This window comes from Maniola jurtina, chromosome 5 (assembly GCF_905333055.1).
Source record: "Maniola jurtina chromosome 5, ilManJurt1.1, whole genome shotgun sequence".
Lineage (NCBI taxonomy): Eukaryota > Metazoa > Arthropoda > Insecta > Lepidoptera > Nymphalidae > Maniola > Maniola jurtina.
This window is the reverse complement of record NC_060033.1, coordinates 10,046,030-10,061,156: the sequence shown is the minus strand read 5'-3', so window position 1 is coordinate 10,061,156 and position 15,127 is coordinate 10,046,030. Positions and strand designations below refer to the sequence as shown.

General features: G+C 36.9%; 2 protein-coding genes and 1 long non-coding RNA gene across 5 annotated transcripts in view; 1 reads left to right on the top strand and 2 right to left on the bottom strand.

Moving 5' to 3' along the window:
- Positions 1–15,127, bottom strand: part of LOC123865648 — a 131,846-nt gene that overhangs the window by 51,033 nt on the left and 65,686 nt on the right. The gene's annotated exons all lie outside the window — the stretch shown is intronic.
- LOC123865665 lies at positions 3,762–4,775 on the top strand. The gene is made up of 3 exons (XR_006796017.1): positions 3,762–3,996; positions 4,159–4,320; positions 4,460–4,775. It is a non-coding gene; the product is annotated as an uncharacterized LOC123865665 (long non-coding RNA).
- Positions 6,122–7,941, bottom strand: LOC123865655. The gene is made up of 2 exons (XM_045906849.1): positions 7,639–7,941; positions 6,122–7,303 (listed from the first exon to the last, which is right to left on the bottom strand). Exons 1-2 carry the CDS (start codon positions 7,820–7,822, stop codon positions 6,141–6,143), a joined length of 1,347 nt encoding a protein of 448 aa, XP_045762805.1. The 5' UTR covers positions 7,823–7,941; the 3' UTR covers positions 6,122–6,140.

Below are 15,127 nucleotides of genomic sequence, written 5' to 3'. Positions count from 1 at the left end.
GCAAATTACTTTCCACTTCACAAAAGACTAAATTATTAAAAAAAAACTAAAAATTTTAATCACCAAATCAAACTCAATAAAAATTTTAATAAAATGTGGGTTGTTTACAAAAAGATACCAAAGCGAAATTAAGACAACGTGAGACACGTCCCGCTTCTGAATTATTGGCGTCACTCAGAAAAACAGGTATTATTTAAATATTTTTATCGAATTATTGGAATGTCCTCTTCAAAACCAACACAAAAAAACACAAGTTTAATGTGTAAGGTTATCCGAGAGTTTTAATCTAAACAAACTAATGCCAAAATAAATAATTTAATTAGAGCGTGATTGCTATCACAACATCTAATTATTCAGTTCACAATCCAAATACCGAAAATATGCGATATCGCTCCGAATCTCAGAAGGAGACTAAACTAAAACCTTCGAAACACCCGTATTTATGCAAGTTCAATCTTGTTGGCCTCCTAGCAACAGATTGCATGACATCGAATGAGCGAAATATCGATTTTATCAAACTACCTGCATTAGATAAATTAATAATTTTATATTATTTTTGACAACTCAAATCAATTTTTAAAAATAACCTTACATAATGTACAGGTAAAGCCCTTTCATATGATACCCCACTTGGTATAGTTACCTTAATTTGAAAATCAAAGCACATTTAATTTTTTTTCAAACGATGTAACCAAATTCGGGGTTTTCAGATTTATTCCTGTACTTGTGCTATAAGACCTACCTACCTGCCAAGTTTCATGTCTCTAGGTCAACGGGAAGTACCCTATAGGTTTCTTGACAGACACGACGGACAGACGGACAGACGGACAGACGGACAGACGGACAGATGGACAGACAGACAACAAAGAGATCCTATAAGGGTTCCGTTTTTCCTTTTAAGGTCCGCAACCCTAAAAAGGGTAAAGGATAATAATATGTAAACCAGTGTCCTACCCGTTCAGAGTTCAGACCTGAGCCAATTTGGAAATTGTAAAATACTGACTCGATCGGGGGCTTGATATCGAACCCAGGACCTCCCACTTAAATGCAATAGGTATATAAATAAGATCATGTTAACAAACTGGATTAATTGAATTTATACACAAGGATGGTTGGTGAGAAATAAAAATGGTTTTGTAGGGGTAATAAAAAGTATATATTTTTTATATTAAATTTATGAATGAATAAAATATATGAAAATAGAATATGTTTGGTATTATAAAAGTGAGGCAGTATTAGTGATTTTCATCAGTTTATTTTAACACAGAAAATTATTTAACTTGTTACTGAAAATTAAATCTGATTCAAAAAATTAATCAGTGATTTAGATATTTTTATTTTATTTTTAAATTTCACTCATAACTTTGACCACAGTGCCGAGTGAGAGTGCAGATTGTGAGTTATGAATAAATTTACAAAATACCTACACTTAAAAGAATTCAGAAGTCAATTTAGATGTGAAAGCCCTAAGGGCAACAATAATTTAGATAATTTTATAAGTTATTAAAATGTTCGCGTAGAAGCTTATCAAGAGTTTTGATCTTTTAAATAACCTAACTGCAATATTAATTTGATCAGAATGCACTTGATTTTGCAATCACTTAATCAAAATGGCGACCTAAACACAAAAGCGTTTAATAGTCATTCAGTCTCGAGTCGGAACGAGACTGGCTTAAAAATTATTATAATTTTTTTTTTTATAATTTAAACTTTAATTATTACATTTTAATATTACTTTTAATTTACGTAATTTAATTTGTGTAGAATTAATTATGGACATATAATTACTGTCTGAAATAAAATATTTTTATTTATTTATTTATTTAAAAACCGTCATGCAGCCGTATTTGTACAAATTGATTGAAGATGGCTGCCCGGAAGAGATCGTGTGACGTCGAATGGGTCAAATATCTGTTTCATTACTTTTATTTTAAAACTAGCTGATGCCCGCAGCTTCGCCCGCGTGGATTGGTCAGATCCCCTGCAGCATCAGGATTGAGGAGTTGGACTCCAAATTTTTTATGAAACAATGTCGCAAAGTTCCTCTATCGATTAAAAAAGAAATGACGCAAATCGGTTCAGAAATCTCGGAGATTTCGGTGTACATAGGTAGAAAAACACAACTCCCTTTTTAAAAGTCGGTTAAAAAAGTAGCCTATTTTACGCCCTGGTCAATCCTCTACTTGCCTGTGAAAGTCCCGTCAAAATCGGTTCAGCCGTTCCAAAGCCTTTTCAAACAGACAGACAGACAGACAGACAGACAGACAGACAGACAGACAGACAGACAGACAGACAGACAGACAGACAGACAGACAAAAATTTTAAAAACGTGTGATTCAGTTATGGTATCGTTCAAATAACCATATGAGCTTAATATGAGGTAGTTATTTCGAAATTACAGACAGACACTCCAATTTTATTTATTAGTATAGATATAGATAATTCTTGAGAAATAAATTTTGAAAAGCTAACAAACTGAAACAAAACTTTCCTGGCTTCTTCACGCCTCGTGAAATAACTCCTCGTTTGTTTGCAAGTAGGTAGGTAATAAATATATCGATTAAATTACAAAATCACCAAAGATGTATAGATAGATCCAATAAGAAAAAAACCGGTCAAGTGCGAGTCGGGGATAATATTAATCAAAACTATGTAATGTATTTACAGGTTTCCCTAAAATTTGCCTTAATAAGTAGGGCTATATATTTCGACATAATACTATGTACTATATACTAAGTACTAACTATTTCTGAAACCGGTAAAGAAGTTTTGCTTTAAATAAAAGTTGAAAAAACTATAACCCGACTACGGAAAAATGAGACAACTTGAACTCGACTTGGTACAAGTAAAATAAACTAAAAAGAAAGAAACAAGATAGGTGCTTAGTGCATCGTCTTGAGTAAGATTCAATACATCCATCTGGCCGATTTTTTTCGTATGAAATATAGCCTATGCCACCCGGGCCTTTACAACGAATCGATTGACACCTCATTCATCAAAATCGGCCCAATAGTTTAGGCGCTACGGTGGAACACACAGAATCTGGATACAAACATACATACATACATACATACATACATACATACATACATACATACACTGCTAAAATCATAACCCTTCCTTTCGGCTTTGCCATAGCCGGGTAAAAAACGCTCAAGGTATTCTGTCTTTTTTATTTATTTGCCGCCTCTGCCACTTTCATAAGCTGCCGCGAAAACTCTGCGTCATCACTACATAGTATAAAACAAAGTCGCGTCTGTCAGTCCCTACGTATGCTTAGATTTGCAAACGCTGGCTATGAGATAGGTCAAAAAAAGGGTTCCGTTTTTCCTTTTGAGGTACGTAACCCTAAAAATTTATGCCATCAAGAAATAATTAGTATTTTCAAATTTCAAAGGTAACTATTTATAACAAGTGGGGTATCATAATATTGTGAAAGGGCTTTACTACGTATATATTTTTATGCACAATAGTTATTGATTTATCGTGTAAAATTTCGAAAAAATACCTGAGTACAGAACCCTCGGGGCGTGAGTAAACTACAACTAAAATAATAAAAGTAAACAAAGAATCTGTTGTTAGTAACCTACCTATGTACCTATCGTACAATTTGCAATATTATGAAGGTATATCGTACACGACAAATCGAGATGGCAATCGGGGTGGAGACACCCCGCACACCCGCACAGTCCCCGTGCTAGCGAGCGGTGCGGGCGAGCGCAGGTGTGCGGGGCGTCCCCCCGCCTCATATTCCAATGAAGATGCTGACGCAAAGCTGAGCGCAGAGGGCGCTAGAAGCGCGATGGCCGCTGTCATTTTGTAATTGCTTTGTTTACATCAGTTTGCAAATCGATTTTTTGCTGTTTTTTGTGGTTAAAACCTATCGATCAACGCAATACTTGATATGTATTCTACCTGGAAGCTCAAAGAATTGAAAGACGAATTAAAAAAACGAGGAGGGAGGATAACTGGAAAGAAATCGGAACTTGTAGAAAGGTAGTCCTAATATATATTATTAATTTTTTTTAGTGGTCTTTTATATAATTAGCACCTTTTTTTGGATTTGAATGTTTTTATTCTTAAATAATTCATGTTAAAAAATTAAGTATAGCCCTGAGATCGTTACTTTAGTACATAATATATGTTTTTAATTTTTAGGTTAGAAGCCTACGATCGAAATTTTAATTTTGGTCACCAAACCCTGCAAGCTTCTCAAAGCCAAGCAATTGACGTACCTGCTGTAGAACTTTACAAAGACGTTAATAGCTCCACCATATTGCCGAAGATTACCAAACATCATATTCAAAGTTACTTTGATAGGTAGGTACCTAGTGCTTATAATAACAAATAATATAATATTATTCTTTCAAAAGACATTTAATATAATAATACTGTTCCTTTATTTATCATGTAATACCCTAAGCCTCATTCAGTCCTCATGCATTGGTATTTATTTCAGATTCAATAAAAATATCTGTGATGCTGTTAAATTGTATGAATCGAGATACCTTCTTGTTTTACGATCAGCAACATCTGGCCAAGATACTTACCTAAAAGGTAGGCTTATTTCCACTTATACTAGACTAGCTATTTAATTTTAACTAGCTGATGCCTTGGAAATTGTGTGGAATAAGTTTTTTGATTAAGTACTACTGAAACTCCTCACACAATATTCCAGGATAAAAAGTAGCCACTCTTCAGGTTCTTAACTATACCCATACAAAAAATCACATTCCATTGCTCTGTTGTGGCGTGATTGAAGGACAAATGAATAAACCAACAAACAAACATACTTTTGCATTTTTAATATTAGTAGGATATAAGAAAATAAAAGGCGATGACTGAAATAATATGCAACTATATTGTGGTATGACAGTGTGGTTTTAGATTTTGTTTGTGTACTTGCCTTAATTTGATAATTAAAATTTATTATACCTATACTTCCAGGTTATTGCAAGGCATCCATGAAACAACTTCAATACGAGATTAACATCAAATTAAATAATGATGGAATGCCTGAAGAGGCAAACTGTGAATGTGCAGCAGGTGAAGGCAATGAAGCCCACTGTAAACACATTGCTGTGGTGCTTCTTGCAGCAGAAAACATTGTCCAGCAAAAAATAATAATCCTTCATGAAGTTTCTACGTCACAACTACAGACATTCCATAAGCCATCAAGGAAATATTATGCTACTCCATTACGAGCTTCCAGATTCCCATCAAAAAGGGATATAAATAATACTGTCTTCTCGCCATACTTGAAGCAAAACCCTGATTTTGACAAGAAGGCATTTCAATGCAGATTCCAGTCCATGATTCTAAATTATCCACAGTCATTAATGCCTATAAAACAGATATATCCTGTAGCCAGCCAACGAAGCATATGTTTGGACCATGAGTACTTGGAAAAAAGTGCCATAGATTGTTTTTTAGAATCTATGGTATTGCAAAATGTATCAGAACAAAAGATTCTGGAAATAGAAAGGGAGACTCGAGGACAAAGCAATAACCCAAAATGGCATAGTTACAGAAAAACCCATATAACAGCCAGCATTTTTCATACTGTGTGCCATTTAAAAACTGAAAGTTTATTGAAATATTCCAGTCAAATCTTACATAAAACTACAATAAAAACCAAAGCAATGGCACATGGTAATATAAATGAAAAAATTGCAATGAAAAAATATATGGACACTTTTAATCTTGAAATTACAGAATGTGGGTTATTTTTGAGTAAGGAACGTCCTTACCTAGGAGCATCCCCTGATGGCTTACTGGGATCAGAAACAATAATAGAAGTAAAATGTCCATATAGTTCGCGGAACAAAGAAGTTTGTCCACTAAATGTGCCATATCTACAATATGAAAATGGGAAACTCTCTTTGAAAAAGAACAACATATATTACTATCAAATACAAGGGCAATTGTATGTCACAAAAAGGAAATTTTGCAACTTATTGGTTTATACCTTCAAAAGTTTAGAAGTCATATTCATTGATTATGATGAAGAATTCATTAAGTACATGTTAGAAAAACTTGATTATTTTTATCACAACTTCTTTAAAGCTGCTGTGATTAAAAAACTGCTATATAAAGAATAATAATGTCTAATAAAAAATTTATATAAGATTAAACAGCTTTTATTTCATAATATTTTCTCTAAAATTACATACAAAAGCACAAATGAATAAAATTCTTGATGATAAGGCTACGTGGTATGGGCTTAATTCACTTTTTAAAATCTTGTAAGTTTTGGCTAGCCCAATAATACGTTCTATGTGCACTCGTTTGCTTGCTAGTTTTCGATCCTGGACTATTCTAATACCAGGTATTTGTGTCTTTCCTTTCAAATATGTTGGAATATTAATAGTAACGTCTTTTGTAGCAAATATATCCTGCACATTGAAACCTCTATCAGCCATAATAGAGTCGCCACTGTCACAACGATTAACCAGCTCAGATCTTTCTATGATCTGTCTATCACTGACAGAACCACCATAACATTCTGAGATATATGATATTAGACCACCAGGTGTTGCCCCAATCATAGCCTTCACAGTATTTTTGTGTTTATAGTTGCTGAATGTCACTTGCTGTGCTATAGGATTACCAGGCTTTGTAATGGGTATTTCCGTTGTGTCCACAATAATTCTTGTACTCGGAAAACCTCTTTTAAATGCCTCCGGCATAAAGTATTCAACTAATTCTTTAGTGGGCCAAATATCAATTAAATTCCATATTTCATACATAAAATTGATCCATGTTATAAAAATGTTTGCAACATTAGTTTCTGAAATACCAAACAAAAATGCCAACTCAAAATCTGGTAAATACCTTCTAAGTTTCATCATTGTTATTAACATTTGGTCACGAACACAAACATTCATAACTGTACTTCTCAAATAGTTTAAATTATAGCACATAGGAGTTAATGTGTCTAAGAGCAGCATGAATTTGTCATAGTTTTCAAGACCGGTATAAAAATGAATAGTTTTATTATTGCCTCTCATAGCTTCTAGTGATAATATTCCCAAAGTACTACCACACTGAGTGCTAACAGATATTGCTTTTGGAGTAATGTCTTCTGTTGAGGACTCTATTATTGTAGATATTTCTATTTCAGTACTCGTAGAGGGTTCTGGAATACTTTCATCCACAGTTGGTTGACCGAAGTCAATTTGGCGTCTGCTTCTTGCCAAATATCGACGGGCTCTTGATGTAGGCGTTGTTGACACATGGGTGGACCAAGGAAATATGCTTGGTATGGTCCCCTTTTTTAAATACCTGCATATTTGAGGATATCCTGAAAAATAAAAATAAATTGAACAAGTCAGCAATATTATTTGTCTAAACTAGTATTGTAACATAACTAGTAACATTGATAAAAATAAGAGCTTTTTAGACCGGGCCTAAAACTATAGGTGGATAAAGGGTGACAGGATACATAGTGATACATTAGTGATGCATGGTTTGTTTATTCTTTAAAAGAAACTAGGGAAATATTCAAACCAAATTATGTGTGTTGGAAATCAGCTTTCAAACACAGTAAAATATTTATAGTTCCATGAACACACTGGTACAAATGGTAACTGCGATTCTGTGACACTAATGACTGAAATTAGATACTTTTTAACTCACCTGTGTAAGCTGACTCTCCTACATAATCAGACTCTTGGAAATGATTCCGACATAACCTGCTATGCAAAGTCGCCACAAAATTTTTGCGACGTATAACCTTCTCCCACTGTTTTTTTAACTTTGGATCTTTCGGAAATAAATGGACACCGGAGTTAGTACATCCTGGCACAGCACAAAGAGGCATATTTTGAGAAAATTAAAAAATTACTTTGTGAAAGGTTATTAAACGTATGAATATGACAGTTTTCAATGGCCATGGCGACGATGCGCCATCTGGCGTGATAAAATGGCAGTCAGCATCCCCATTGCCATCTCGACCTATCGCGAACTTTAGTCGGCGATAGGTCGAGGTAGGTAATTATAACTAGCATCTATAGTACGCGACAGGTCGACATGGCAATCGGGATGGGGACGTCCCACTCACCCGCACAGCCCTCGCGCTAACCCGGTGCGGGATAGCGCGGGTGATGTGCGGCTCATTATCCGATTGCCATGTCAACCTGTCGCGTACTATGGGGTGCTATTATAGGTACCTCTACCTACTTATAAATAAGTTTTGACCACTATTGTAATCTGTGTCGGTAGGTAGGTAGGTACTTAGTACTTACCTACTTACAGTATTTTGCCCAGCTGCTTACATGAATGACGCAACAAGGAATGGTGTGTGTTTATTCATTCATATTATAAAGAAGTAAAGTTTGTATGAAGTAATCTCTGGAACTACTGATCCAATTTTGAAAATTCTTTCATCAGTAGAAAGCTACCATTATTCCTGAGTGACATAGGCTGTACTTATTTATTTTCAAAAAAGCCGTAGGTACGAAGCCGGGGGCGAGGTCGTTTATAGTAAGTAGTAGTACCTAGTTAGTCAGGAGTTTCAATGTTCCACTATGGGTGACGAGGTTTCGGATTCAATTCCAGGGATCGGGCCAAAAAATAGTGTGCCGCACAATATTTTTATGTAATAATAGGTATATGGGAAGATAAGTAGGTACTTACGCGATTTTCATGCTTTCAATCTTTTGTAGTTGAGATCGTTTTAGTCGAGATATTTTCGGCATCCTGATATTTGACTATGATGCCTTCGTACCTACCTAACACAATTTAAAACAACGAAATAACTAAAAAACACTACTAAGTACCTATTTACTATGGAGTTCACTAATATTGGATGATAAAAGTTTCTTAAAACTAAAACAAATCATCCTTATTCAATAATTTATAAATAATAATTTCGCTACAATAAGATCACACAAAAAATATTTTTCGTAAATCGAGAGCGATTGGCGGGAAAAATTGCGCACATCCACCACGTCTGAAGGGCGCCTGCCGTATGCGTCGCGTCTCCCGCGCAGGGCCGACTAGGATTATTTGACCCAAATGTGAATTTTTCATAAAGAATGTCGAAATAGAATAAAATACGTTTCGAAAGTGTATCATATATATATTCCCTATTATTAAATGTAAGATTTACTTTCGTGGTTGCACAGGTAAAGAAGTTGATACACGATCTTAAATGAAGCTACTATTGTATCAGATTCGTGTATTTATCGTAATAAACGATTATTTAAATAAATAACTCTAAATAACTAAAGACCATTAACCAAACTATTGTACATATTTTTTTGAAAATTTTGTGATGTCATTTGTAGGACTAGATAGGTGTTGAATAACAATACTTTCAAAGGAATAATGTCGGCAGGCCCTTAACCTATGCGACATGAAACATCTGTGGGTAATTAAGCATGTGTAAGCTTGGTATGAACACATAACAGCTTAACTAGATAATTACTGTGTGTAACTTGAGTTTCCGAAGTACGAGTAAAACTAAGTAGACAAGTTGCAATCCAAATAACTTGACACGGGCCACGGAAAATGACTCCTAATATCTAACAAACAATTATTTTAGAATGGTTTGTTAGCAAGTTGTTCTATTCGCTACTCGTCCCATTCGCATCTCCTCCCATTCGCAGCTCGTCCCGTTCGCATTTCGTCCCATTCGCAGTTCGTCCGGTTCCCAACTCGTGAAACTGGAATCGACTAATAGGAAAGAAAAAAGTTATGCGGGCCAAATTAATATAAGGGCTATGCTACTACCTACTCATACCTTGTTTATAATATAAAAAAAACAACCCATTGAAGAGGTTTCAAAAGTCCGACACAACCTACATCAGTGTTTTGGTAAAGGCTATCTGTGTCAGAGGCACGTCCGCGTTATGCAACTAGTATATTAATAACCATAGCAAACCCACCCACGCTGATTGCACTATTGTTTTGTATAGTGTTATGCTTAGAGCCATGAAGACCAAGTAGTTATCACGTAGGTCAAGAAAGTAGGTTCAATGAAATGGAAAATTAAGCCTGAAAGTAATTGAAAAAGCAAGACGCAATTTGATTCTTTTTAAGAGTTCCGTTTATCTAGAGAAAAAAGGACCCCTTAAAGGATCACTTCGTTGTCTGACTGCCTGTCTGTCGCGTTTGTCAAGACCCGCCAAGGAAATTAAAACTAGCATACTTCGCTTTAACCTAGAATCATGGGCATTGGGCAGGTAGCAATGTCTTATAGAACAAGTAAAGGAAAAATCCAATCCCTTCGTGTTCAAGCACGACTTGCATTTAACAGATGTTTTGGTACAATGATTTCGCTATTTTAATTTTTAATTATTATCTATTAAAAGTTAATAGTTAATATATAGATAGAATAATATGAAATCTAGTTGCTCTATCGTCACGTCTACTTTTTTATTACCATAACATGTATAGAAAACTCCATAAAAACGTATAAATAAACTTCCTATAGAGCACTCAGGTGATCTTGAACTAGTGCCGATACTTTCACTGTGTGCTCTGAATATTTTTACATTTCAAATGCGTAATGGCGGAATTAGTTCCAGATAATGATTTGCTTTATAAAACAAACGAACATTTCTTCTTTCACGGTTTATTGCGATGTTCTAGCTCGTGTAAGGAATATTTATCGTACATCCAAAATTTACGGAATCCTAGAAGAGCAAGGTCCGACTCGCACTTGACCGGTTTTTATTATTTTGGCTATTTCAGTTACGAAAATAGGAACAGATAAACACACATACAAATATGATGAAAAGCATTATGGTACTCGTATATCATGGATTGATGATTTTCCGCACGAATAGATGTATTTAATTCAACTATTGTTAGCGACTAGATTTAATATTGTGTGAATTCCGCGCACGACGTACCTATAAGTTAGACAAAGGGCCATGTTTCGCTGTTTGCCCACAAAAAAAAGAACGGTTTAAATTATGACTCCTCGCGTCGCCTACCTACTTGACTTAAGTGTTTAAACTCGTAGAATTTGGGACTCAAGTAGTGTAGGTTTAAAGGCCCTTATGCTTTAGATTTATTAGGAGCCTAGTGAGAACAGAAATTAGAATAGAGGCCAATTGTATTGTAGAGGCCAATTAAGGTTAAATTTATGTTAACTTGTCATTTTTGTGTTTAAATCAACCTATTTTATTGCTAAGAAATAAGTGTGTAAAACTTAGCTTGAAATAAAGAGGGTCTCGAAGGGTTCACTCATTGGTGTGGGAATATTTTACTGGCTTCATGATATAAATACCACTCCTTGAGCCGAGACCAATCAGTCAGCCCAAGTCAGCCCAGAGACTAGCATACGAAATAAGTATTTTATTTCAAGAAACCTCTCTTCGTCTATACCAATAAATTACATCTACCTGTCGCGGTAGAGGTGCACGACCGGGGTGCACGGGACGGGACGTTAGAACCAGCCTACGAGCCAACTGAGGGACAGGGTGCAAAATAGTTACCTGACCACCCACTCACGCCCCGTCAACTATAGTGGGACAAGTTCCCAGGCGTTGTTACGCATTTACAAGCGACGCGCCGCAACAAATGGTCCTTCGAACCGGATCCCAGAAGACAGATTCCTAGAACTGGAAGTTGAAGATTTTTGAAGGTGAAGCTACGAACAGGAACAAGAGATATGACTCTCACCAGGTTCCAGAAGGCAGAGCGTGTGCCCCTACGCGCAAATACATCGCAACGAACAGAACAGGTGAATGTGCGCAGATCAGAAGGGACCACATCTATCGAAGCTATAGCCACGAACTTAAGATCTTCAAATATGGAATCTTCGGGATACACCGCGACAAAAGTTACGAAGATGTTCGAAAATGGGGCTAGACTCAAAGAACAGAAGACCACTGACGAGATGATGGCTGAGAGGATGAACCAGAACAGAACCTTGAAGACGATTGAATCAGGGGGTTTTATCCGCACGTCAGTTCGGTCTAAGAGAACTGCTGCCAGATTACGTGACTTAGAAGCAAGAGAAGAACTGGCGCTTTTAGAATTGCAGCGCGCTGAAGCAGCAGCTAATCTGGCCAGAATCAGATTCGAGAAACAACGAATCGAAGATAAAGTAGTTAGTCTGGATAAGGAACAAGAAGATAGAACATCTCACGTTCAGAACTGTATCCAGACCTCTACGTTAGAAGAAATGAAAGACGTCATTCCTGACAAACGAGGGAATCAGTCCCTGCTTCACTCGGAGTTTATAAGCTCAGAACAGTCGAGTGGAGCTGAGAATTCAGAAATGATAGCGAATACAACGATGCCAATCCACGCAGTGGAAACGACCAGAGTTTCAGAAGACGATCTGGATAAGGAACAAGGAGGAAGAACTTCACTTGTTCAGAACTGGATCCAGACGTCATCTTTGAAAGAAACTAAAGATATAATTCCTGATAAACGAGGGAATCAGTCCCTGCTTCACTCGGAGATCATAAGCTCAGAACAGACGAGTGGAACTGCGAATTCAGCTTTAGAAGACGGTTTGGATGAGGAACAAGAAGACACAGCTTCGCATGTTCAGAACTGGATCCAGGCTTCATTTTTGGAAGAAACAAAGGATATCATTCCAGATAAACGAGGGAATCAGTCCCTGCTGCACTCGGAGCTTATAAGCTCAGAACAGTCGAGTGGAGCTGAGAATTTAGGAATGATAGTGAATACAATGTTGCCAGTCCACGCAGTGAGAACAACCAGGGCTTATCTGAAGATAATTCCGGTAGAAGTATTTGGACCAAAAGGATTCCAGAAGATACTAGTACTTTTGGATGAAGGATCAGCGGTCTCTCTTCTTGATTCACGAATAGCTAAGAATATTGGGGCAAAGGGAACTGTAGAAGAATTGGTGCTAGAAACAGTTGGAGGAAAATTGATACGCAAGAGGGACTCTGAGAAGCTCAACTTAATAATACGAGGAGTCCACCAAGAAGAAAAGAAAAGTCTCGATCGTGTTCGCACCATCGAAGAACTGAATCTTGCTCCACAGTTCCTAGATAAAGAAAGAATAGAAAAATATCCACACCTGAAAAAAATGACAAGTGTTCTTTATTATGAGTTTGAGCCACCTCGGTTACTCATAGAACAAGACAACTGGAAACTGATCGTATCTCAAGAAATTAAGAGAGGAAAACCCAGTCGACCAGTCGTTTCACTGACGGAACTCGGGTGGGTTCTTCATGGTTTTGACAGTAAAAACACGAAGCCAGTGCACTTCTTGAATAAGTGTTTTCACGTCAATATGGTCGAAGATAAAATGCACAATTTGATTAAAGAAGACTTCGCCAAAGAATCCTTGGGAGTACAACCAAGAAGACCTACGACAGACTCAGATGGAAGAGCTCTCGCCATATTAGAAAAAACCTGTAGAAGGCGAGAAGATGGACGTTTTGAAGTCGGATTGCTGTGGAAAAACGAAGATGACCAAATGCCAGAAAGTTACAAATCAGCCGAAAAAAGACTGTTCACCATAGAAAAGAAAATGGATAAAGATCTTCACCTCAGATATGAATATATCAAGCAAATTCAGCATCTGCTTGATGAAGACTACGCAGAAGAGGCGCCAAACAAACGAGACTCTAAAAGAAAATGGTACCTTCATCACTTCTCTGTCATACATCCATTTAAAAAGAAAGTCAGAATCGTCTTCGACGCTGCAGCTAAGTCCCAAGGGAGAAGTTTGAATGACGCTCTTCTATCGGGACTAGATCTTCTGCAATCTCTCTTCGGGATGTTAACAAGATTTCGTCAAGGCCCAATGGCAGTAGCATCAAACATTAAAGAAATGTTCCTGCAGATAAAAATAAGACCTGAAGACAAGGATTATTTGAGATTTTTATGGCGAGAAGGTCGTCGAGACGCTCCACTGAAAGAATATAGGATGAACACCGTCATATTTGGCGCGACTTCATCACCAAGCACAGCTATCTTTGTGAAGAATAGAAACGCAGAAGACTTCAAAGAACGTTATCCCGATGCAGCAACAGCTATAGTACGTAACCATTACATGGATGATTATCTTCATAGCTTTCACTCCGAACAAGTACTTGTGAAAGTTGCGCAAGAAATAGATTTCATCCACAGAAAAGCAGGATTCGTACTAAAAGGATGGGCATCGAATCAACCGAATTTTCTTCAGCAAATCACAAAAGAAAATGTAGACAAGACTGAAATAGAGTTTGGAGAAAAAGAAGAGAAAACTCTAGGCTTACGGTGGTTTACCAAAAAAGACAGCATCGGGTTTTGTACTAGCCTACGGAACACGCCCCAAGAATTACTGCAAGAAAAAAGAATTCCAACGAAAAGAGAAGTCACTGGTGCAGTCATGAGCACATTAGACCCGTTAGGGCTGGCATCACCAGTTTTAATACAAGGAAAAAAGCTACTGCAAAATATATGCAGAAGTGGAATTGGCTGGGATAGCAAATAGAAAAACAAGCTGCACTGCTGGGAAGCCGACTAGTTGAATCACTTATACATGAGTCAGATCTGACAATCAAGAGAAAGACTTATTGGACAGACTCCAGCGTTGTCCTGTCATGGATCAAGTCGGATCCCAGACACTTCGAGACATTTGTGGCACATAGACTTGCAGAAATCGAAGATGTCATTCAACCACATGAATGGCACTGCATGAATCCAGCCGATGATGACACGCGTGATGTACCAGAAAACTTATCAAATAGTCACATGTGGTTTACTGGTCCTGAGTTTTCGAAACAAGAAGAGGAGTCCTACGTCGAGCCAGTTCAGAATTCAGATTCAGTCGTGATGCAGAAGATGTAGCATCGCCAGGTTCGAAGATTGGTGCTACGCACAAGGGGGAGAATGTTAGCGACTAGATTTAATATTGTGTGAATTCCGCGCACGACGTACCTATAAGTTAGACAAAGGGCCATGTTTCGCTGTTTGCCCACAAAAAAAGAACGGTTTAAATTATGACTCCTCGCGTCGCCTACCTACTTGACTTAAGTGTTTAAACTCGTAGAATTTGGGACTCAAGTAGTGTAGGTTAAAAGGCCCTTATGCTTTAGATTTATTAGGAGCCTAGTGAGAACAGAAATTAGAATAGAGGCCAATTGTATTGTAGAGGCCAATTAAGGTTAAATTTATGTTAACTTGTCATTTTTGTGTTTAAATC

Coding starts and splice junctions, on each gene's coding strand:
- LOC123865655 (XM_045906849.1), bottom strand. CDS start 7,822: ATGCCTCTTTGTGCTGTGCCAGGATGTACTAACTCCGGTGTCCATTTA. Junction 7,304..7,638: donor AGGAGAGTCAGCTTACACAG/GTGAGTTAAAAA, acceptor TTTATTTTTCAG/GATATCCTCAAATATGCAGG.